The sequence below is a fragment of the Pelodiscus sinensis genome, chromosome 7 (genome assembly GCF_049634645.1).
Source record: "Pelodiscus sinensis isolate JC-2024 chromosome 7, ASM4963464v1, whole genome shotgun sequence".
Lineage (NCBI taxonomy): Eukaryota > Metazoa > Chordata > Testudines > Trionychidae > Pelodiscus > Pelodiscus sinensis.
Genome location: NC_134717.1, coordinates 39,491,593 through 39,517,331, shown reverse-complemented (window position 1 = coordinate 39,517,331; position 25,739 = coordinate 39,491,593). Strand labels below are relative to the sequence as shown.

The following is a 25,739-nucleotide window of genomic DNA, read 5'->3' as shown; positions in this document are numbered from 1 at the left end:
GTCCCCCATACAAGGGTCAGAAGTAGTCTGTGTCAGAAATTGAGCTAAAATCAATTTTGGACTAAAAGATGTTAACCAAGCCTTCCAAAATCAGGCTATGTCCTGGAACTAGAGTTGCCAACATGGTATTCCAAAAATAAGAGACTGTTTTCTTAGCATGCCTATCCCATCTCACTTCCTGATATTATTATCACTATAATAATAATAAGATGAACTCACCTACATTTGTCATGGGTATTTCTTGCTACTTTTTGCAGCATTCAGCAACTCCCAATCTTGCTGTACAGAGTTGAAAAAATAAGGGACTATTGGCACGCCTACTTGGATAGGGTTGCCAGGTGTCTGTTTTTGAACCGGACAGTCCAGTATTTGAGCTTTCTGTTTGGGAAACAAATTGAGAAATATAAATGAAAAAATATAAATGTCCGGTATTTTCTAAATAAGATGTAATGTAGATTGTGATGTAATGTCAACTGTGCCCGGTATTTTTGTTGAAACCATCTGGCAACCCTATACCTGGAACATTCTGACAATGGGTTCAATCAGAAAGCTTTTGGGAACATTCACTGAACTGGTTCATGGGAACCAGAAGGACACAGCAGCTATGCATTGAGGTTAGTCTTCTGGCCTCCCCTTTCATTTATGTATACAGTGATCCAGTCTGCAAGTTGCTGAGGGATTGTGAAGCACATTCATTACAATGAGAGTTTAGGGTTCTTACCACATTGCAGAGATGCAATCTGAATTTGGTCTAGTGTGTTTGACATTTGATACACCTATTTATATTCTCAAACTTAGAACTTTTGTAAATAGAGGCAGCTGTAAAACCTATCCAGATGAAGCTCCAGGGGATAGCCGAGTTAGTCTGTATAGGATACCAGACCAGTTTTTGTTTTTTAAGTCTATCCAGATGAGTCCAAGATGAGTGTTTCAAGTTTAAGGAGAAAAGCGTTAATGTACAGTAATGGAAAAACTAATTTTGTCACTGTGTTTAAGCACAGGTATTTTGTCTGTGAAATTTATTGTGTCTTTTGTGAGTTCTGTTTTTAATTAATAATCCATGCTTTAAATTTCAGTTTGCTTGTGTGAAAACATGTTTGAGAGTAAGAGAGAGAGAGAGAGTGAAAATGTGGTCCTGTTTATTATTATTATTATTATTATTATTATAATAAATAATAATAAGGAAATGAATTGAAAGAGAAATTCAGTGTGTAAAATTTCAGAGTGCAAAATTAATGAAATGTGATTATTCTTGAGTTCATTTACTGGCAAAATATTTCTTCCATATAAAAATCCCAAGACTCTGAATTTCAGAGTGTATGGAGTAATAAGAGGTTCTAAACCTGAGAGCTGAAATCTCTATTTTTAGATAAACAAGTTTACTAAGACCAATAAAGTCCAAAACTAAGATAAAAATAAATAAAATAGTTGCTTTGTTTGGTATTGTGTCATTTTCCATATTACCATGGAAAACTGTAAATTCCTTGGAGAAAGAACCTGGCCCTGGGAGTGGGGCAGGCTGTTTCATAATTGCCTAGTTTCTTGAAACATTTTTTGTATGTTTTTTTGAAGTATCTGGTACTGACCACAGCTGGAGACAGGATACTGAACTAGATGGGTCACTAGTTCCAGTATGGCAATTTCTATATTCCCTTTTATCTCTAAAGCACCATGCTTGCTGTAAAGTGTCAGACTACATACATAACAATATATTCATAAAGAGATATTGTATATTCTAATACTTATGGCTGAAGTGGGTTTTTTTGTAGGTTATCCAACATGTGAACAATTATCTTGTACAAATGGAGCATGTTTTAATGCAAGCCAGCGTTGTGATGGTAAAGTAGATTGCAGAGATGCCTCTGATGAAGCTAACTGCAGTAAGTACCACATTGAGCATAACCCCACACAATTGTAGTACTGTATATCTTCTTTGTAAGAATATACTTGAGTTTGTTTATTACATTTGAATATTTTCTCTTTTTTCCATTCAAATGATATTGTTCAGCTCATGGATGTGTCAGTACCCAGTTTCAATGTGCTAATGGAGAATGTATACCCCGTGCCTTTATCTGTGACCATGATGACGACTGTGGAGACAGGAGCGATGAAAATTCTTGCAGTATGGTGGTTTTATTTTGCTTTTTTTGCCTGTTTTATTAAGAGCTAGTTTTCTTTGAAATGCAGCAGTTAGCACAAAACAGGAGCAATGCTCTGTTGTGGAGCAGGCAGAATCCGAAGAGTTCTTTTAATTTTTTTGCTGAAATGATGGAAGTTAACGATGTTTCAAAAAGAATTTGCCATGAGATAGGTGTGTGTGGTGTACTAGATGTACTGAGTTGGTGGGAATTTGCTTCCTGATATATGTTCTCATGCTTTGATTTTCTGTGTCTGAACATGAGCCAAAGGCGCAACTCTTCTTGCTTTTGTCCCGGCTGTTCAGAGCATGCCGGTGGGTGTTTTAAAAATTTGTTTGGACATTTTTGCATTTGTATCACGTATTGATTGGCCTTTTTAGAATTATTCCCAGTGACATTTAAGGTAATTATTACATATTTAGGTTAAAATTTTGATTGAAGGTTCTGTTGTTGGAAGTCTCTTATTCTTTTCTTTTGTGGGCTGGATAATATGTCTCCTTTGTGCACCAAACCTATAAAACTGCCACCTGGTTTTCTTGTGGGCTCTAGAAATGACCCCATGGATTCTGAGGCTAAGGTTGTAGAAGAGCAATAAAGACCTCAGCTTTAGGTTCATGAAAGGCTCCATTTTCCTATTTAATATATTCCCAGCACCAAGAACCATTTATTCCCAACATGCCTCCCCTTCAACAGCATTTTTCATCTGCCCCTATGATACTAATGATTTTATGCCCTGATAGGATGGAAAGGAATGATGCACTCTATTGTGTGTAGCACAATTCTCTTTATTTTGTGTTTATGAATGTCACTACTGCGCTGTGACCAATGATCAAGAGCTTTGGGAATGAGGTGCAGTCCAGCCAGTTGAGTGAATCGCTGCGGCAGCTCTAGCCTTTATATTGTTGCTTTTCAATTTCTTCAAGGAGCATATTACCTTAAAAATAATTGTTCAGAAAATTCCTACATAAACACAATGGCAAAAGTACTAAATTTACCAGCTGTGCAAAAACTTGAGCAAAAACTTTAGGAATGATTCTAAATGATTGATCTCCCTATTTATTTGCTGACTATTCCTAACACTTGTAACTGAGGCTATGTCTACACTATGGGTAAACTCTGCCACGTCCAGGGAACGCGTCTGCTTTTCCACTTTTTTTTTGCGGAAGAGCAGACACACGCTTCGGAAGCCCTGTCTTTCTCCTCCCACAATGAAGAAGGGCTCTTCCAAAAGAGGAGGCCTTTCCAAAATGTGGTCCAGTGTATACGGACCAAATTTTGGAAAAACCTCTTCCGAAAAAACTATCGGAAAAAGGTATGCAAATTGCATACCTTTTTCCAATACATCAATGTAGTGTGTAGAGAGCCTGAGAGTAGTTGATGTTTTTCACTTGGAATCAGTTCAGGTTTTTCTTGTTCCTTCAATCAGCTTACACGACTTGCAGAGGCAATTTCTTCACCTGTCCAAGTGGCCGTTGTATTCATCAGAGCTGGGTTTGTGATGGAGATGATGACTGCGAAGATAATGAAGATGAAAGAGGATGTGGTAAAGACTGAAGCATACTTATTTTAATGATGCAGTTTACAAAGATAAACCTTGCTAATCTCACTACTAAAAAGTCTTAAAATCAGAATGTTTTATATCATAATTTTGAAAGATCTATGGACACTCTTGGAAAACTGTGTTTGTATAGACACAGTTCTTCTAATATTGTATATTTAAAAAAATATTTGGAGTTTTCTTATTTTGTATTGCTAGTGTGGAAAGGAATGATGTACTGTATTGTGTGCAGTACAATTCTCTTTATTTTATGTTTGTGAAAAAATGAATTTTTCTTTAGTAAAATTTAAACTTTTTTTTCTGAAATTTTCTGTAATTATCCTTCCTCCCTCTACCAGCTTTACCAGGCATATTTCAAAAGAACAAAACTATTGTTCCATTTTTAGTACACCAGTCAAGCCAAAGTGAAATATAATGTGGAAAAATGGAAAGGGTTCACCGCACTGCATGAGTATTTTCCGCAATGTAATTTGAGGACAAATGAAAGAACATGGTGACTAGGATAGATTACTCTTTCTTTTATGGGCTGTCTTAGCTACATGCAACAGTTAGAAGCTGAATGATAGATAGCTGAAGATGCTTATTCACTAGGAGGCTTTTAGGGAAGTAGCTTCAAGTGTATTACTTGATGCATGTTCATCAGTTATTCTGTGTTGCTTCTCTTTTGCTTAGAAAGTGGCTACCATGAGTGTTACCCAGGAGAATGGGCCTGCCCTGTGTCAGGACGCTGCATTCCAATTGGTAAAGTGTGTGATGGCACTGTGGACTGCCCTGCTGGAGAAGATGAAACTAACATAACTGCAGGCAGACACTGCAGTGAGTACTAAAACTAGCAGGGTGCATGGAATTGCAGAAAAGCCACATTCTGGTCTTCTTTTATATCTCAGGGGTTTGCTAATCAGCACTAACAATTTTGAGGCATGTTCCTTTTATTAGCACTGAACAGACACATCGAAAAGTAATCCCTGCCATGCCCGCACAGTTCTGTTGATCTCTTGTGTGGAAGGGTTTGATAGATAAACATTTCTGATCCTTTTTCAATACGTATTTGAAGAGGGGCTGAAGCATTTGTGTACCACTGTTATTCTTCATTCAAAATATTTTTGTTTTCCACTTTCACATTAAGCAGGAAGGAGTAATGCCTAGTGGTTAGGGCACAGGACTACATGGCTTGTAACCTTGGTCTGCGCAAGTCACTGCAGTTAGTATTTTTAAATTTTCCATCGATTTTGGGTACCTTTATTTTAGTGTTCAGCCTGAGAAACTTTGGGCCTGATTTTAAGAGACACTGAACATAGAGATGTCACATCAACTTCAATTGGACTTATGGAGGCTCAGTAGGGTTGCCAGGTGTCCGTTTTTTGACCAAAACACCTAGTTGAAAAGGAACCCTAGTGGCTCTGGTCAGCAATGTTGACTGGGCTGTTAAAAGTTCAGTTGGAGGCACAGCCAGGCTTGCAGGCTCCGTGGGGCTCCTGAAAAATGGCTTAAATGCCCCTTTCACGCAGGGGTGGCCGTGGAGACGCTGCAGCTGCTTTCACCCTGAGAGCTGGATCCACAGCATCAATTGTTGGGAAGAGTGGTAATTGGGAGCTGCAAGGAGACGGGCAGCATGTAGGGCTTGAAGCCCCCTCTCCCATGCTGAACCCCTTGGCCCCTCCCACACCAGAACTCCCTCCTCCACCCCCAGCTGGGGTTCTAATACCCCTTGCACTCCAAACTCTTGCATTAGCCTGCAACCCTCTCCTGCACCCCTCATTTCTGGCCCCACTCTAGAGCCTGCACCCCATGGCCAGAGCCCATACACCCTATTCCAACTTCCTGCCTCAGCCCAGAGCTTCCTCCTGCACCCCAAACCTCATTCCCAGCCCTACTCCAAAGCCTGTACCCCCATTTAGACCCCTGACCCCCTCCCACACTGCATTTCAACTTGCTGAAAAAGAGTGAGTAAGCAGGGTAGAGAGAGTGAGCAACAGAGGAAGGTGGGATGGATTGAGTGTGGACAGGGCCTCAGGGAAGGGAGGGCCCCTCAGGCAGGGTGGGACAAGGGCGTTCAATTAGAAAGCTAGCAATCTTAGTTCTCAGTGCCTCTGAAAATCAAGCTCTGGCATTTTCTACTGGGCATCCATAATTGTGGAAAGATAAAGAAAATATACTTCTCTCATTTAAACCACATTTTCTGGAATAAGGTTGCAGTAAAAATTACAGGAGTTTAAGACTGTGCTGCTGTAAGTTTGCCAGGAAAGCCCCTTTTTGCTGGCAAGAGAGAGATGTCTTGCCAGTGTAATTAAGCCACCCTCAGGGTATGTCTACACTACAAAGTTAGTTCGAACTAACGGAGCGTTTAATTCGAACTAGGTAATCCTCATTTTACGAGGATTAAGCCTAGTTCGAACTAGCTAGTTCGAATTAAGGGCTGTGTAGCCCCTTAATTCGAACTAGTGGGAGGCTAGCCCTCCCCAGGTTTCCCTGGTGGCCACTCTGGCCATCACACGGGAAACTCTTCTGCCCCCCTCCCGGCCCCGGACCCCTTAAAGGGGCACGGGCTGGCTATGGTGCCCGTGCCAGGTGCAAGCCTTCCAGCACCCAGCCAGCAGATCCTGCACCTGGCACGGATCGAGCCACCCACCCGATGCCCCACAGCCCTCCCCCTCTTCCCGGGACCAGGCTGGCGGCTCCCGGGAGCTTGCCCGGGACCGCAAGAGGCGGGCACCTGCCTGGGCTAGTGCGGACATTGTGGACCTCGTCCACGATCTCCGCACTAGGCACAGGAAAGTGGCCGTCTAGGGCAGGAGAGCTGCCAGCCTGGCCACCCAGGAGCAGGTGTGCAAGAGAATCAAGGTGGTCCACTGAGACCCCCGACCCTGAGCCCTGAGCTTACAATGGCCGTCCTGGGTCAGACCAAAGGTCCATCTAGCCCAGTAGCCAGTCTGCTGACAGCAGCCAACCCTAGGGACCCTGGAGCGGATGGACCGAAGACAGTGACCAAGCCATGTGTCTCGTGCCATCCCTCTCCAGCCTTCCACAAACCTTGGGCAGGGACACGACTCCTACCTCCTGGCTAATAGCACTCCATGGACCCAACCTCCATGACTTGATCTCACTTCCCTTTAAACTCTGTTCCAGTTCTAGCCTTCACAGCCTCCTGCAGCAATGAGTTCCTCAGGTTGACTCTTTGCTTTGGGAAGAAGAACTTTCTGTTACTAGTTTGAAGCCTGCTACCCATTCCTTTCCTTTGGTGTCCTCTAGTCCTTCTTTATGGGAACTAATGAAGAACTTTTCTGTATGCACCCTCTCCACCCTACTCCTGCTTTTAGAGACCTCTATCCTGTTCCCCCTCCGTCTCCTCTTTTCTAAGCTGAAAAGTCCCAGTCTCTTTAGCCTCTCTTCATATGGGACCTGTTCCCAACCCCTGATCATTTTAGTTGCCCTCCCCTCTCCCAGCCTCTCTCTTCCCCTCTCCCACCTCCTTTTCCCAGTCTCCCCCAGTTTTGTTCAATAAAGACAGATTCCATTTTGGAAGACACGTTATCTTTATTTTGTACATCAAGAAGAGGGGCTAGGGAAGGGTAAGTGGAAGGAGGTGAGGGAGGAATGGGGCACAAGCCCCCGATGGGGAGGACTGGGCTGGCTCTGCGGGCTTCTGGGGGTGGAAGCTCTCCTGCAGCCCCCCAATTGCCCCCTCTCCCCTGATGGCAGCCTGCGGCAAGTACAGCCGGGCTGATGGCCAAGTGGTGTGATGTGCCCAGTGTGGGTAGTCCGGGCATTCCAAGCCAGGACTGCTTTGCAAGCGGGGCACCCCTGAGAACTGTCTGTCCGCGGTGGGGGTCGGGACCCTTTAAGCACAGCCCTCGGCTAGCCTGAGACAGCATCTCCACGCTCTAAGTCCTCCTCTGATGCCCTGCCGGCACTGCTTCCGGCCATCCTTAACCCCGGTTCAGGGTCCACTTAATGTGGACATGCTAGTTCGAATTAGCAAAACGCTAATTCGAACTGGTTTTTTAGTTTGGATCCGTTAGTTCGAATTAGCTTAGTTCGAATTAACTAATTCGAACTAAATTTGTTCGAATTAACGTTGTGGTGTAGACGTACCCTCTATGAGTAGTGAGGAGAGAGCCTCTCCTGCAGACACAGTGCTCTCCACACCAGCCATTTTGCCAGTGAAACTGACCTCAGTTGGAAGTGTGGTTTTTTTCATACTTCTGACTGACAAAAGTGGTAGTGTAAACAAACACTAAATCTTGTCAAGGGAAAGCATCTCTGATCCCTGTTGCGTGATGTGAATGTAGCATCAGAGAGCTGAGCTGCTCAGAGAGTAGCTTCAGAAGAAAAAGTGGAGAAAGAAGTATGGCAAGGAAACTGCAGAAGGAGGAAGAGAGGGACCTCTCTGCTATCACAATATCATCACTTAGCAAGGAACTGCTTTCAGGATGGAAGGAAGGGGAGAAGGAGTGAAGAGCTGGAGAGGTAGAGGAAAAAGAAACTCACATATTCTTTTATGAGTGCAACCTGACTCTCACACTCATATTGCATTGGCTAATGAACTGAATATAAATGTTTTCCTGACCACCCCACTATTAATAAGATTAGTGGGTGTTGCAGAAGTGCTCTAGACAAGAGAAATGTCTGTATATATGTACATAGGGATGGAGAGTAGTGTTGCCAATCAGTGGCACTCAAGGATATATGCAGCAAGCTGCTCAGTTTTTTTGGACCAATAAAGCTTGCAGCTCTGCGCTCTAAATGGCTGCCTCAGTGCAGTGATTTATATGGAGCTCTTACTGGTGGTATATTTGATTGCTTTCATGTAAGACCGAATTTCATCCTCTCACTGCTTCCTGAAAACTCATATCCTCAAAGAGTTCTCTAAACCTTAGCTCTCCTGCCTCTCTCTCCTGCTAAATTAGCTGTGTACGCCTGCATGCACACAAACACACCTGGTATTGTGGAACAAACAAGATGTGTGTTTAGCTTCACCATTGACTTTTTTATTGTTCCCTTCCCCCTTCTATTTTTATATTGGCTAGTTAGAGTCTGAGCCTACAGCCACAGCTGCATATATTGATTTTTGCATGGGAGCATGGTTCTTTGCTGATGGAAGTGGGTCTGGCCCACGAAAGTTCATCATCTAATAAACCATCTTGTTAGTCTTTAAAGTGCTACATTGTCCTGCATTTTGGACCAATTTCAGGATGTGTTCTGTAAATCGTAAGCTCTTCACAATAGGCACCTTGACTTTGTAATGATTTATAAAGAACCATGCAGCCATCTGCTTTGCAGATGACACTACTCATGGACATTCCTGAAGTGACTCCATTTTGTTTTTAGACATATCCCAGTGTGCCGCCTTGAGCTGCCAGTACCACTGCCATTCTTCACCATCAGGAGGGATGTGCTACTGCCCTGTGGGATATGTGATCAGCAGCAATGACAGTCGCACCTGCATTGGTAAGTGAACAGCAGCAATGCAGTTATATAAGTCTAAACTTTTCTCACAGGGATCTTGGGTATTATAGGTTCCACAAATTTGAGAGAGAATCTGTGATAATTGGCTATGTATGTGTACAGGGTGGACATATTGACAAGTAGGTAAATCTGGAGTCACAAAGTTAAACCTCAAGCTGCATGGAAAAATACCAAGAGAGCAGATGTTCAACAGCAGCATAAAATTACTGTAGGGACAGAGGAACAGGTTATTACCAGCTAAAGGGAAGGCCAGCTTCTTAATACAGGTTGAAACTTCTTAGTCTGGCACTCTCTGATCCAGCAACATCTGTGATTTGACATGATTTTTCTTAGCTGGATGTCCACTTTTAATGGGTGTGGTCTCTTTTCCCGTGGTCCCATAATGTTTGTTTACTGCCAAAACACAGTATTCTGTGCTGTTATTTAGCTTTAATTTACCCCAAATGTATTTTAAGAGTCTTTTAAGCAGTGTAAGTATTGGTAATGCTGCTAGACAATATTGACTTCCCATGATTCGGCAAATTCTCTGATTCAGAACCGGTCAAGTCCCAAAGATGCTAGACTAGAGAGATTCAACTTGTATTTGCTTGGTTGTGTTTTAAAAGTCTGACTCTGGAATGGCAACTTGATGTCAAATCTGATATAACAGCCTTTTTACTGTTCTTGAGAGCTTGATCCTGCATGCTTAGGTGTATTGCTATATATCTGGGAAATCAGCTTACTAGAAGCTACTCAATATTTGATGTACAGTTCAAAACTGACCTTATGTGAAAATGCAGATGGTTGTGGGTAAGGTAAAATGAGTATGGTACATTACTTTGCCATTTTGGAAGGCTGGATCTCCTATTATGTACATATCATATTTCTTTTCATATAACAAAAGAAGTTTGTCCTGATTTCAAGATGTTGTTTGGCTTATATGCTAGTCATTGGGAAAAGAAGTAGATTCCCATGTAGCTGTTTGAGTCTATGTTAAAGCAAATGCATGTGCAGAGAGCCTTCTTTTTTAACTCTGATTGGAAAATCTTCTCTCTGCCCTGGTGTAATGCCAGTTGTTCTTCTCTTAGCCTCTTTGATTGACCTATAAGACAAATGCTGAATACGTGCTAGGAGATTTTGATGAATTCCTTTGGTTCACATATCAGGATCTCAAAGTAACATTTATCTTGTGAGATACAGCCTTTCACGGAAGAGATGGCCATAATCATTTTACTCAAAATCTAGAAAGGGATCAATAGCTCCTCTCTTCCTCCTGGTGACTCATATGTAAAAAAGGAAGTTCCTTTCTCAACTCCTGATTCAATAAGTAGACGGTAGGGGCCAGCTGATATGTGAATCATTTCTTCTGGTTAGTAATTAGATAAGAGGTGAGGGGATTGGCTTACACCAGATTGCCTATTTGGCAAAATGTTCAATAGCTTATTCTTTCAATTTTTAATTTACATTTAGTTTTACGGGCCATGTGCCTGCAGAATTCAGTGAAAACTGGTTATAGTAGAAAGCATTACTTTCCCAAATGTGTAATGTTTTAAGTTTTCTCTCTACTCTGCTCCTGGCTGTTTCTTCCTTGGTGTGCTGTGGTGATTTATAGCTCATGCCAAAGTCCTGGAACACTAAAACTTTGAGCAACATCTATAAACTACCAAAAATGCCTCTTGAAAAATATTTAATTCCCATTTTGTGTCAACTAATGCTTAAAATGAGAAACTAAAAAAAGGCAGTTGTCTCACCTTTTTCTCTGGATTCTCTTTCCTTTTTGCCTTCCTCAGTTAACAACAGAAAGTAGTCCAATTTCTATTGTTCTTGCAGCTTTCAAAGTGGAGAATTTTAAGTTTTTAATGCCAAAGCCATGGTCAGAATAATCTGACTCACTTCTCTGTATTCATTACTCTCTTGATCTAAATACGGTAAACTTCTGATAATCCGGCACCTTTGGGACCCAGGGGGTGCCGGATTATCAAATATGCCGGACTATCGGAAGGGGGGGCTATGAGGGTTCTGCGGGGGGGGGGGGGAATGCCACCATAGACCCCTAATAGCCCCCCCTTCCAATAGTCCGGCTCTGCCCCAGGCGTTCCTGATTCAGCCGCTGCTGAAACTGACCAGCAGCAGCTGAATCGGAGACGCCTGCAGCAGAGCAGCTGGAGTGCTGCCCGGTTGGTCCGGTAGCGCCGACCTTTGGCGTGGTGGGACCAACCCGGCAGCACCCCAGCTGCTCTGCCCCAGGCATCCCCAAGAGCAGCTGGGGTGCTGCCGGACCAACCCGGCAGCACTCCAGCTGCTCTGCCCCAGGCGTCTCCGATTCAGCTGCTGCTGGTCAGTTTCAACAGCGGCTGAATCTGGACGCCTGGGACAGAGCAGCTGGGGCGCTGCTGGGTTGGTCCCCGCAGCGCTGCACCTCGGCACTGTGGGGACCAACCTGGCAGCAGCCCAGCTGCTCTACTCCAGGTGTCCCCAAGTCAGCTGCTGCTGAAACTTATCAGCGGCTGATTCCAGGAAGCCCGGGGCAGAGCAGCTCTGCCTCGGGCTTCCTCAAGTCAGCCACTGATCAGTTTCAGCAGCGGCTGAATCGGGGACACCTGGGGTGCTGCCCGGTTGGTCCCGCAGCCCCGAGAGGCAGCGCTAGGGGACCTACCTGGCAGCGCCCTAGCTGTTCTCCCTCTGGCTTCCCTGATTCAGTCGCTGGTCAGTTTTAGCAGCGGCTGAATCGGGGAAGCTGGGGGCAGAGCAGCTCCAATGGTCCGGCTGCCCGGAGCACTTCCAGGTTCCTTATGGTGCCGGACCATCAGGAGTGCCAGACCGTCAGATGCTGGACCATCGGAGTTTTACTGTAAATGGTAATATGAATAAATATGTTCCTCTTGGAATTCTTATAAATATTCATATATACACACACACACACACACACACACACACACACACACACACATCACCTATTCATGAACTGTTAATGCTGCTCAATTTTTTTCTCTCATGTATCTTCCTATCATTCGAAATGATGAAAATGTTTCTGATAATTAGAAATACTTACAAGGATTCATTTTATTTATGCACAAGTCAAAAAGGGAGGACTATGTTAGGACTGCCAAGTATGACAGTGTCTTGTTTATTCAAAGCTTTGACAAGGTATATGTATAAACAATCTTAACAGATTTTGATGATTGTAAGATGTGGGGTGTGTGTGACCAGCTGTGTGAAGATCGTGTTGGCCATCACCTATGTCACTGTGTGGAAGGTTATTTCTTGGAGCATCACCGCCACTGTAGAGCCAACACGTCATGTAAGTAAATGGTGCCAAGTGCAATTCTTGCTGTAATTTTACTTGTAAAGCAAATATTACCTGTAATTTTCTCTGTATTGGAAAAAAAGTAGTGAAATATGCTTGAAAAATACAGCAGGCACACATAATACGTTCCAGTAGCATAAAAGAGTCCATTGGTTACAGAGATATTTCCTATTTTAAAACACAATATCCATTAGAAACAGGATTTTCAGATCAGGGAATCATTTTTAGGGGGCTTGCTCCATTTACTTTAATGGCAGACTTGTCTGAATGAAGTGAACAGGATTTGGTCTTAAATTTCTTCCACTGAAATAGAACCACTAACCCCTCCGTGGATATATATTCACGGTAAACTTTCCTTCAGAGCTTTATTGGAGAGTCTCTGCTGCTATGAAATGATCTAATGGGGCGTGAGAATAAATACCTATGGGAAATGGTAGTAAGCTGTGTGGCAGGCTCAAGAATATCCATATCTCATGTGGAAAAAGGTCTTTTGAGAGAAGGCAGAGAGTGACAAAAGAGACTGAGAGAACCTTCTTCAGGATGTGCAGTTTTGATAACATTTTCACACACAAGTGTTTTTACTGCACTTTCCTTAGTTGCCTCCTCCAAAACTCCAAGCCAAACTCAGTAGACCGGGTAGCCACACAGTACTTAAAGGATCAGATTATCAAAGGTGGATGCAATTTGAGCAGTCTACAAAATCACCACCAGCAGGCATGTATACACTCAATACTGATGTGTCAGTATATACCTGTGTGTTCTATTTGTAGTAAGCAAATACATTAATGCTTGTTTGCAAAATAACTGATTTGTATGTTGTGCTGGAAGTCACAACTTGCCCATACTTTCAGCTGGTGCTGCATCAATTATTTTCTCCAATGGTCGTGATCTGTTGATTGGAGATGTCCATGGAAGGAGTTTTCGTACTTTGGTGCAATCCCAGAATCGTGGAGTTGCAGTTGGAGTGGACTTTCATTTTTACCTACGTAGAGTCTTTTGGACAGACACAGTGCAAGATAAGGTAGGCAGAAATTTCAAGAAAAATATGATTTTTTTGGAAGTAAAAAGACCCAGGAGCAGAATGTGTTGATAGCTTTTCATTTTTGCGAGCAGATGCAGGCCGTATCTTTGTTTTCTAACAAAAAGGGCCCTTGAAGTTTTACATTAATCATCACGTTTTCCAAGCTATACTGTTACATCTGATGATATATTAAACAAAGCACGCTATTATATGGTGCTATCTTGAGCAACTTTTAATTTATTAGAAATGGAGTCCAAAAGCCTAATTAAGAGAAATAGTAGACATTCTTTCAAAAATGGACAAATTTTTGTTAGTAATTTTTTGAAACTTGATCATTTAACATGTAAACCTGCTGTGTTTTCCAAGATGATAAAAATCACATTTCTCCCATATACTCAAAGTGGAGTAATTGAGCATGGGGTAGCAAATATTGACAATATTTTGTATAATGAGCCAATATTTTGTTACACTACTTTTTTTGAAAAGAGGAAATAAATTCAGCTTTAATTCAAAGTAAAACAGTAATTTCAGAAGTCAGTTTGGGGTACATGTTAAAGCAGGAAGGCTTGTATTTTTCCCCTTTTCTCTTTTCTCCTTCTCCAACCTCACTGGAAAGAATAAAAGTTGCAGTTCAATTATATAATTACAAAACTTTTATAACAATTTTTTAGAGCAAGTACACCTAGAGCGGAAATAAACTGATAACTCTGTGTCAGTAAAAAGCTATATATTTCCGAGTATGTACCATGTCACTAATGTTAGATGTCATAATATGTATATGCTCCAATCTTTCAAACTCTAGTCTATCAAAAAGGATCCTAATTTTAGTAATAAATGTTTTTACAGGACACTTGCCTTGTTGGGTGTGGATTACAGGACAGGGAAGTCTTCTGGGTTTACCCCAGTGTGTAGAGGTTTCTGTCACTGAGCTGGCATTCACATGTATAAATTTGCCAGGCCTTCTATAGCAAAGTCACATTATTAAAGGCCTTGTGTGGCCATGGAGGAAGAGCAGGATTTGCCCCATAGTTGATAGCTTTGCACAATTCTTGAGTTTCCTCACAGAATGTTTCCATTTATTATGCTTAAACTGATTGGAACAGCATAGTTCAAAGCTGAGGAAGGAGTTTTACCTGTAAAATGTTTCCACGTGCAATTGTATTGTTTTATCTTTCACTGTAAAACGAACCAACATTCCAGTGATGGACTTTTTAATGAAAAGCTTTTTGACACAGAGACTATTTGTTTGTGTTTGGGTCATACACAATACAATAGAGTTCTAATCCTGTTTGCAACCTCAAGGAATAATAATAATAATTATAATTAATAATAATGACATTCTATTACATGTGAAATGCATTGTAATTAATATTTCCTATAACAAAAATTACATAAATGTTACAAAAATAAAGACTTTAAAATACTCTGTTAACAAGGTAAGGTGAAAACTAATCCAGAATATTATGAGTTATGCCCCAACAACAGTGTTTCTACAAGTGGGTTGCAGGTCCACTTTGAGAAAGCTGCTAATGAGCTGCTCTTTGTTTACTTAATGGCTCCCCAGACACAGAGCCTCATGGCCCCATTGGCTCTGGTTCACTATGTGCAGCAAAGGGGAACAGTGGGAAGCAGCATGGCCCAAGCTACTGCTTCCTGCAGCGTCCTTTAGCTGCAAACAGAGACCCACCGCCAGTGGGAGCCACGAGGCCCATGACTGCGGAACTGGTAAGTAAACAAACTGGAACGGCCCATTAGCAGCTTTCTCAGAGGGGACCCTTACTTTTAGAAACCCTACCCTATAACATTCCTCATCTCATGTGATTTGCATTTGGGCTAAGATCCACCAGATTCTCTGTCACTGGGTTTAGAGCAATGGAATAGGTGCTTAAACAGTTGATAAGTTGAGCAGTATGTGAACCCAATGGGGGTGGGGATTTAAAATTGTGACTTTTTAGTTCAAAACTTTTTGAATTATATTAATTTGTGGTGCATTGTAACATTGTTTTAATGTACATTTTACGCTTTAATATTTTTCTCCCCTAACCCCATAAAAACACTTTTTTTCATATGAATCGGCATGGTAAAGTCATTACCAGTACCATTAATGAAACATCATGGGTGAGTCTACACAGCACTCTAAACTTGAAATAAGATACGCAATTTGCGCTATGCAAATTGTGTATCTTATTTCAATTGTATTTCAAAATAGTTTATTTCGAAATTTGGCACGTCTACACAGCACCAAATTTAGAAATAGCACGTCCTTTAACCCTTATGGAATGAGGGTTACAGGGATGCTGAAATAATGCACCAGTTATTTCAAAAAATTTCGAAATAACAGGCGCATTTAAAAGACGCGGTGTAGCTATATCGGAATACCTCTGGTATTCCGAAATAGCCCCGTTGTCTAGACATACTCCGTGATGCTTAATAGCTTAAGATAATACATATTTTATTTTCAGGTTTTTTCTGTTGATATTGATGGCTCCAATATCCATGAAGTTTTAAACGTTTCAGTTGACACACCTGAAAATCTCGCAGTAGACTGGGTTAACAATAAACTGTATGTAGTTGAGACCAGTGTGAACAGAATAGATATGGTAAACTTGGATGGAACTAACCGTGTAACACTGATTGCTGAAAATCTGGGAAATCCTAGAGGAATAGCACTCGACCCAACTGTTGGGTAAGTGATACAGGTGAGGTAATGAGAAAAGATGGTTAAAATCCCTGCATTCTTGTATAAAGGAACAGTAACTAAGAAATAGCCAATGATTGTCTTTTAAAATAAATAATAAAAGAGAGGTCTTGACAACTTGTGTACTACTGTCTCATCGCTCATTTCACAAGAGTTATGGCTATTAAACCCAGCTCCCCAACTGAAATTTCAGTTTAAACATGGTCAGTTTGAAAATTTACTAAACCCTCTTCCTTTTACAGCCCTTTGTAGAATGGCTCTTGCATTTGTCCCTCAGAGGTGTCTGCATTTCATTATGGGTTAAGGTATTTCTGTACATAATGTACTGTACAGTATCATATTATTGGTGAGGAAGACTGTATAATTAATTGGTAAAAAATATTACTTATGGATTGGTAATTTACACAGATGTGCATTAAGTCCCTAGCCTGGCAGGGAGCAGGGGAAGCCTGCCTTGGTGTGTCCAAGCTCGCTGTGGACAGAGGTTGCTCCACATCCCATGGAGCAGCCTCTGCCCGTGGCGATCCTGGGCGCGCTGTGGGGAAATGCTGCTTCGCCCCCTGTGCTGCTGCCTCTGATACAGAGGCAGCAGCGTGGGAGGCAGGTGGCTGGTCCTCAAGGGGTGCTGGTTTTAAACTGGCTCCCCTCATGGACTAGTTTCCGCCTGGCACCCTGCACTGCTACCTCTGATAGAAAAGCAGTAGTGCAGGGCGGCAGGGGCTCCCCAGGAGTGAAACTGGATTGCACTAGCCATCAATCGGCCCTGCACCTGGAGATCATAGAATAGTCAACTAACTGCTCAAAATATATGCAGTTAGTTGACTATTCTTTTACCCACTACCTAACATCCCTACTTCAGGAGTCATGAAAAAAATTGATCTTCTATGACAGAAAAATGAGTTTCATGTCCTTTATATTGATGTATTGCTACCTTCACGGCCCATCTGATTTATCCTGATGGTCTGTTTGGTTCCTTTGTCCATTGTTGAGAAAATTAGAAGTCCTATAAACCTCTGAGTGAAATCACAGGTCTTGCTGAGCTCCATGTGTGGAAAAAACGTTAGGCCATATCGTCAATTGATATCAACTGGCATATTTCCGTTGGGCACCAACTGACACTAGATGATGATATAGCTATATCTCTAAAATATTTATATAATTTATATTGTCTTCAATGATGACACAATTTGAAAATTCCATGTAAAATGTAGCTCTCATATAAAATCTCAAGGAAACATGAGACTTTAATTTTTTTTCTTTTATAGTTATTTATTTTTCTCAGACTGGGATAGTCTTTCTGGAGATCCTAAAGTGGAAAGGGCCTTCATGGATGGCACAAACCGACAAGATTTGATAAAAACAAAATTAGGTTGGCCTGCTGGAATAACTCTGGATATTGTATCGAAGAGACTTTACTGGGTGGACAGCCGTTTTGATTACATTGAGACAGTAACTTATGATGGGCTTCAAAGGTAAAAGAGAATTTTGTTATATTTTCTGGGTCAGTCGTACTAAATATGGTTTAAGATCTGTCTAACTAAATGAGATTCACAACATCTAAATTACAACACACCTTGAATGTGTTATATAACAAACCTTTATTCCTCCATTGTGTATCATATTTTATACCTATGTCCTCTTTTCCCCTTGATTCCTTTCACCCATCCTTGTTCATTCACATTGTTTTTATTGCTCACTTCCTTGATATGCATGCATTTGTATTTCTTTGAACACTTTACCATTTCTTTTTTTGTTTTTTCCTTGTTCTGGTTTGTTACATTAATTTTAAACTTGAGCTTCCTAAACTGCACATACCAAAATGGAAATAAAATAAAATGCTCTGATTTTTTCTCTCTTTGATTGCACTTTAAAACTAGTAATAGCTATTAAAAAGACATTATTTACCACACTTTACCACAGAGTGATTTCTAAGACACTGCAGTCCTTCTTGATATTAAAATATAGGTAGTAATCACAGTATCTCAGCTACCAGTGAAGTATTTGTTAACTTTTAATGATGACTACTAAATGTATTGTCTGTTGTTTGCTACTTAGAAGCTCCATCTCTACATTGCTAAGTATGGCTTCTCTGAATCTCAGACATGAGACAAAAATTGTTCCCTCTCTAGTTCCCTCTAATATCTTCACCAAGAAAACAGTTGTCTGTCAAATCAACGGTTTTATTACTCAGTTTATTGCCTCATTTGCAAGAGAATGTTTCCTAATATAAAAACAAGGCTGGTATCTTTGTTTTTTTCCTTATATCTGCACTTTTCAAGGCCATTTATATGGTTTAGTAAGGCAAGAATGCAAGGGGTTAGAATAATCTCTGTTTTTCTAAGATAAAAACTTATCACTTATTACAACATTGAGTATCTTACATTAATGTTCAAATTATGCATTTTTGTAGTGTATCAATGGGGTAGTTTGAAAGTGCTCTTAAAATAGAGTTGAATATCCTCCTGAATAATATACTAGAAAACCACAGCATCCATCTCATCAAGATGAGAGGCCTCTGGGGGAATAGAATTTGGTCTTCATAAAGGAAAAGACCCTTCAGTCATAAATCCAAGTTACTGTTATTTAGGAATGTTAGTGTATAGTTGTTTAAACAATTAACCTATAAACTTCTGCTTATTAGTTATTCTGAATGATTACATGCACACACCCCCTTGCTGCCTCTATATCAGAGACAGAAAAGAGGGTGGAGAAGCAGGAGCTGGTGCCCTCAACCCTCCACCCCATGCTGCTGCTTCTGTATCAGTGGGGTGTAGGGTTGCCAGGTGTCTGGTATTCACCTGTACAATCCAGTATATTTGCCTCCTGTCTGGTAAAAAAAATTCAGAAAATACCGGACACGTAAGATGACCAGTATTTTCTGATTTTTTTTTTTTCCCCAGCCAGAAGGCAAAAAAGCTGGGCACCTGGCAACCCTACAAACACTCAGTGCCCTGCCTTCCCCCGCCCCCCAGCGCCTCTGGCCCCAACATCCCCAGAACCCATGCTTACCTGGTTCCGCAAGGCTGCTGGCACAAAATGGCTGCCGGCAAAAAGACCAAGGGGAAGCAATGACTCCTCTGAGTCTTAGTGCTCCCCAGTTCCTATCCCTGCACTCACTCTTAAAGGGGACATGCTGTTTTATTTTAATATATATATATTTTTTGCTTAATAAGTCTTCGAGTCCTTTTTTTTTCTTTTTCTCAACAACTTTAGTCTCCCTCCCTTTTTTTTCCAACAGAATTTTTCCCCGGTGTTTTTTTTTGGGGGTGGGGGTAGGACAGGTGTTCGGTATTTTTGTTTCAACCATCTGGCAACCCTACTGCGGTGCTGGAGCAGCCAGTGTCCACTGGTTTGGGCTACTGTGTGGTGCAGCAGGCGGGAGTTGGTCCGCGCAGGGAGCTGATTTTTAAACCAGCGGGAAGCATTTTAGTACCCATGTAACCACTAAAAATTGTTGCAGCTACCTGATTACTAAAATAACCGATATCTAATATCCCTAATGTTAATATATTTAAGAGTCTAGTGTTGTTTAGTGAAGTAAACACTTTGCATTATTCCTGTAATTGATCTAACATATGTTGTTGCCGCATTTGTATGGAATGCACATATTTTATGAAGGTTTTGAGTCTCTTCCTGTTTCTACATTTAACTTGTGCAGGCCTCTGTGGCCTTCTCCAATATTTCTTCTTGAATTGTTCTTTTCTTCAGTCTTGGCATTTTATCTTTTTACCTTCTGAGGCCTCTTCTGTCTCCTTCCCAAGTCATACTTATCTGATCTCCTTTCTATGGAGACTGGCCACTTTCTGCTTCTCTTATCCCCTTCGTAAGTTTGAGTTGCTTTCTGTATTATTCACCCTGCATTTCCCCTGAGACACTACTCTGCATATATTGTATCAACTTAACTTCTTTGACCATTGTTAATCTCTCCCATTTATGTGTTGGTTGTATATAAAAGTAGAAACTAATTAATGCATTAGTAAAGTTCTATTTGTTTTTGTTCAAAAACAACATGAAGTGAAATTGCTTTTTTTACAATATTCTACATGTAACTTTAAAATGTCTTTGTCGCAGGAGAACAATAGCTCATGGAGGGACACTGGTTCCTCATCCTTATGGAATAAGCCTTTTTGAACATAATGTTTATTTTACTGATTGGACAAAGATGGCAGTGGTGAAGGCTAATAAGTTTGCAGAATCTAACCCTCAAGTTATTTACCAGTCTTCACTGAGGCCGTATGGAGTGACAGTTTACCATGCTCTCAGACAGCCATATGGTAAGCCAAGATTGTCAGAGACGTGTTGCAATTATCCTATTAGAGTTGCTAAAAGCAACACTGGTCATTTATACTAGTTGTAAAGAAGCTGATTAGATACAACATTTAAAAACAATGTCTGATATTTGGAAGAAACAAACTTTAGTTTATGAGCATTTTTAACTTCTATGGCTCGATTCCACTCCCATTAAGATAAATGGAAGTACAGGTTGAACCTCTCGGCTATGTCCAGATTGCATTCCTCTCTCAAAAGAGGAATGCAAATGAAGGACATCGAAAATGCAAATGAAGCATGGATTTACAAGCCTTGCGCTTCATTTGCATAATCGTGTCCGAGCGCTTTTTCAAAAAAGGATTTTTCAAAACCCCCCACCGCAGTCTAGACGAGGTTCTTTCGAAAAAAACCCCACCTCTTTTTCAAAAGAACCCTTACTCCTGAAAAGATGCGGTTTAAAGGTTCTTTCAAAAAAAGTTTTTTTTTCAAAAGAACCCTGTCTAGACTGTGTTTTTTTTTTTCCTGAAAAACCCTTTTTCGAAATAGTTCTCGGATGCGATTATGCAAATGAAGCGTGAGATGTAAATCCATGCTTCATTTGCATTTTTTATGTCCTTCATTTGCATTCCTCTTTTGAGAGAGGAATGCAGTCTAGACATTGCCCTTTAGTCTGGAACTCTCAGGATCTGACTGGTTTCAAATGAGAGAATTTTCTGGACCATGGGAGGTCAGTATTGTATAGCAGCATTACCAACACTTCCAATGCTTACTGTGCTGCTAGAGGACATTTAAGGGTAAATTAGATCTAAATAACAGCACAGAACACTGAGAGCTAGGACTGGTGGCTATATACAAACTTGAAGGGACTGTGGGAAACATGGCCACATCCATGAAAAGAAGACATCTGGCTAACTAAAATCATTCTGGATGACGGATGTTTTGGGTGAGAGAGTTCTGGATTAGAAAGGTTCAACCTACATATATCCATTGACTTTCATGGCAATTGGATCATGCTCTTAGTGACAAAATTCTGTATTGAATGTAGGGCTATAGCTACAGTACCAGTTATCTGGGTATAACTTATGTCACTCAGGGATGTGAATAAGCTATCCTGCGTGCAACCTAAATTCCACCGACCTAAGTGCTAGTGTGGACAGCGCTGTGTTGGCTAGAGAGCTTCTCTCACTGACATAGCTCCTGGGGGTAGATTAATGAAGTTGATGTAAGAGCTCTTTCCTGTTTGCTCAGAGATGCTACAATGAGAGAGCTGCAACTCTGTAAGCTCTCCTGTAGCCATTGCCTGGATGCAGAAAGTTATAGACCAAAGAGTTGATCTTAAAAAAGCCATGGCCCCAAACAGTAAAGTGCTAAATGCCTCGTGTGGGGTGCTTAGCAATTTGAATGCCAGTTTATTTTAGCAATAGTTGATGATGATCAGCACTTTCTGGGAATTATTAATCATCTTGTAGGATCAGATCCACCAGGTCATATTTTCCCATTGGAGTTCTGCCCTCACCAGGCAATATGCTGCAAAATGATATGCCATATGAAAAAAATGTCTACTTGAGAATGTATGGAAAGTATAAAGCATGGATATTAAATCCCATCCATATTATTTTACAGTGAGAAATCCTTGTGGAAGTAATAATGGAGGTTGCGAACAGATCTGTGTTCTCAGTCACAAAACGGATAATGATGGACTGGGCTACCGCTGCAAATGCACTCTGGGCTTTGACCTCCATGTGGATGGGCGACATTGCATTGGTAAGTAAGTGTGTTAGTAGCTATGGCAAGTACCACGGCTGTGGATAAAATTGTATCTCTAAATGGCCAGGGCAGGAAATTACCTCAAAACATGAATGCCATAGCTGTGTACCATCTACAAAAAGTAATAACTGAGAGAGATAGAATAACGGAGAAGAAGAAAGGAGATAAAAAAGAAGAGTGTGCCAAGAACCGAACCCTTTTGGGAGATTAAAAGGGAGGGAACTGGGAAAACAGGAGGAGTAGCTACCAAAAAAAAATGATAAGGGAGCATGGAGGCTACTCTGTTCCAGTTTTGCCTAGAAAAATGTATAAACAGGTATGCAGAGTGTCCTTACGCTGTTTTTCATTGCCAGTGTTGGACTAGATATGCTAAGTTGTTCTGCACTTTTCCCATGACCTGTTGACAGTTGCAAATGTAACAAATTCCTTCGTTACTCTTGTCTTTTCATGGGACTTAGGAGCAGCACTTCTGTTGCTACAAGTGCCAGAAAAGAGCAGATATGGTCTGGTGGCAGAGGTGACCCCACAGAGCCTATAAATTCTGTTTGCATAAATCATCACTATGGAAATTAATGAGAGCTGAGATGCCTGCTTTCCTTGGAATAAGGTTTTCTTTAAAGAGATATTAGTCCCGTAGTTATTGTGGAAGTGGAGGACCCTGCCACATCACCATGTTCTTTTTGAGGGTCTATTTTTCTTCTTTATTCCATTTCCCTTTTTCAGTTTCTATTTGCTTAAATTCCATTTGTGCTGTTTTCTGTTCCCTCTTTTTTTCCCTCTCATCTTCTATCCATCTCTGTCTCACTGTCTTGTCTCCCCCCCCCCCCGCCCATTCTCTCCATTTTAGGTGTTTAAATTTTATTACCGAAACAAATACTGCAAAATAAAATTAAAAAGCTCCTTACTTTACATTTAATTAATTTAGAATAATCTGAATCAGAGGAAGTCACTGAAATCTATACCTGTTCTTTTCTTTTATAGCGGTGCAACAGTTTTTGCTCTTTTCATCGCAGTTGGCAGTGCGTGGGATCCCATTCAATCTCTCCACTCAGGAAGATGTGATTATCCCAGTAACTGGGAGCCCTTCATACTTTGTTGGGATTGACTTCTGTGCCCAGGATGACACCATTTTTTTTTCAGATACCACTAAAGATATAATTTACAAACAAAAAACTGATGGCTCAGGTGAGATGCAAACTGTAGATTTGTTTTCTCTGTCTTCACATGAAAAAGCTGGGTACTTGCATTGGCAGGAAATTTGGTAACCTCCTGCAAATTTCAGCCATTTTGCAAATGTACTCAAACCCCAGTCTTACAATCTTTGTACACCCAAACTGCAGTGGGTCTGGAATCAAGCCACCCAATACAGACATTTTGCAGAAGCAAAGAAACAGCAGCGTACATATACCCTGCTGGTGCAAATGGTACTTCTTTGTGTCAGTGCTGCCTGCTGTGTATTCAGGGTGGGTTAACCACTGGCCACATGCAGATGACATCTCCATTGTTGCCTTTCCTGTAGGAAAGGGCAGCTTTAAATTCCACAGGGGTCATCTCCTGCCCTCCCTAGCCAAACCCAGCCCTCCACTTTAGGGCTTTGCAGACCACTGTTGTTTGCACAGGATGTGATTAGCTTGCACCAGTATAACCCAGCTCGGGGAGGATGTTATTGCTCTGGAGGAGCTCAGATAGGGTTTGTGCTGTCTTTTCCCAAGGCAGACGGTGCAGTGAATCTGGCCCAGTATGATCTTGCATTTTAGAAAGTGCCAGCTAATTGAAACAATGACAGTAGAATATCAAAAAGACAAAATGGAGTATCCTAGAGAAATACAGAGGAATGCCAATTACTGGCAAAAAATCCTCAGGATGCTCAGTACCCTGCTCTGTCATAGAGCCTGAAGTTGTCCAGTGCTTCTCAAAGAGTGGGCAGCCCCACCGGGGGGGAGGGGGGGGGGAAGAGGGAAGGGGGAATGAAGCATGGCTAAGGTGCTTAAAGGATGTGCTGATTCACCATTTCCCTTAATGAACTCCTATTGTAGGACACCTGTGAAACCCTGATTTCAAATTATAGCTGCCCTTTTCTGGCCAAACCTTATTTTTTCCTTTCTGGGATGAATCCCCCTCAGGGCAGCAAGCCATCTCTGGCACAGCGGGTGCAGTCAAGCTTGATATGTGATTGCTCACTCACAGATAATGAAAATTATTCCAAAACAGAATCATTCTTTTTTCTGAACCAAATTGTGCTTTCCTATGACTATATCTGCATCTGAAGGGTTGAATTTATACCATACATATTGCACATTCTAGGCAGAGAAATTCTTACAGCCAATAGGGTGGAAGGCGTTGAAGATTTGGCCTTTGATTGGATCTCCAAGAACCTGTATTGGACAGATCCTCGGTACAGGAGCGTTAGTGTTATGAAGTTGTCTGATAAATCTAGAAGAACTATTGTCCAGAATTTAAATAATCCTCGATCAATAGTAGTTCATCCTGTTATTGGGTAAGTCTGACTTTGTTTTTACTTTAAAAACTACAAACAGTTGCATATTTTAGCAGCATCAGCACAGGTTAAATTTACCTCTCAGAATTTCTGTTTTTGGGCTTTAACTCCTTTCCAAAATTCTCTGTCCATGTTCCTTCTTCTGCTTTTTTTCTTATCCTGAGCCATATTACAACAAAGTGCAAAATGATACACATTTAGCATGAAAGGAATATGCAACAGAATTATCTTTAAAGGCACAGATTTTTTTCTTTTGCTATCATTTATTGATACAAAGCCAAGTTTTCAGCGTGTTAGTTTTTTATCATTTGGATTAGAAAATTGTTCTCTACCTCCACAGTCTAGAGATACTTAAAAAACAACAATGGTTCTGTAGCACCTTAGAGACTAACAAAATATATAAATAGTATCAAGAGTTTTCATGGACACAATCCAATTCTTCAGATAACAAATATGGAACAAGGGGCACAGATTTTGGAAATCTGTGTCCCTTGCTCCATAATAGTCATCTAAAGAAAGGGGTGATGCCACAAAGCTCATGATACTATTTATATATTTTGTTGGTCTCAAGGTGCTACAAAACCATTGGGGTTTTTTAAGTTTTTTTTTTTAGTTACAGACTAACATGTCTACCCCTCTGAGTCTAAGGATAGTTATTTATGTTTTACTTTTAACATTGGGCTGTTCTCAGAAATAAAGTTTGGATCCTTTTATGACTTCATTTTCTTTTGAATAATTCTATCTGAAATTTTTAAAATGGTGCTGTTTGTCTTTGACATACTTACATTTGTGTAATATGATGAAAAGAAGAGGCTGCATTTCTTTTGATAGAAATGCCTAGCCTTAATTGTAACTTTAGCATATCTGCAGTTGTATGGAAAGTGTCACTTTCACTACATACTTATGGTTCTTATCCCTGTTATAAGTGTCTTAATGATTCTTTTCATATTTTCTTTAATTGCATCTTCATTTTTAATAACCCATTCCCATAAATGATTGAGCTATCCTAAAAGAGTAGAAATGAGCTGATAATGAACAT

General features: G+C 41.0%; 1 protein-coding gene across 3 annotated transcripts in view; it reads left to right on the top strand.

The window, feature by feature from the left end:
- The window catches only part of LRP2 (LDL receptor related protein 2), a 220,123-nt gene that overhangs the window by 53,024 nt on the left and 141,360 nt on the right, over positions 1 to 25,739 (top strand). For all 3 annotated transcript variants that reach the window (XM_075933562.1, XM_075933563.1, XM_075933560.1), the window contains exons 5-17: positions 1,770 to 1,880; positions 2,009 to 2,122; positions 3,565 to 3,681; positions 4,369 to 4,512; positions 9,025 to 9,144; positions 12,314 to 12,442; positions 13,300 to 13,469; positions 15,932 to 16,155; positions 17,433 to 17,639; positions 20,239 to 20,441; positions 22,060 to 22,200; positions 23,185 to 23,388; positions 24,508 to 24,700. In XM_075933562.1, coding sequence (XP_075789677.1) covers positions 1,770 to 1,880; positions 2,009 to 2,122; positions 3,565 to 3,681; positions 4,369 to 4,512; positions 9,025 to 9,144; positions 12,314 to 12,442; positions 13,300 to 13,469; positions 15,932 to 16,155; positions 17,433 to 17,639; positions 20,239 to 20,441; positions 22,060 to 22,200; positions 23,185 to 23,388; positions 24,508 to 24,700 — 2,077 coding nt within the window. The remainder of the gene's footprint in view (positions 1 to 1,769; positions 1,881 to 2,008; positions 2,123 to 3,564; positions 3,682 to 4,368; positions 4,513 to 9,024; positions 9,145 to 12,313; positions 12,443 to 13,299; positions 13,470 to 15,931; positions 16,156 to 17,432; positions 17,640 to 20,238; positions 20,442 to 22,059; positions 22,201 to 23,184; positions 23,389 to 24,507; positions 24,701 to 25,739) is intronic.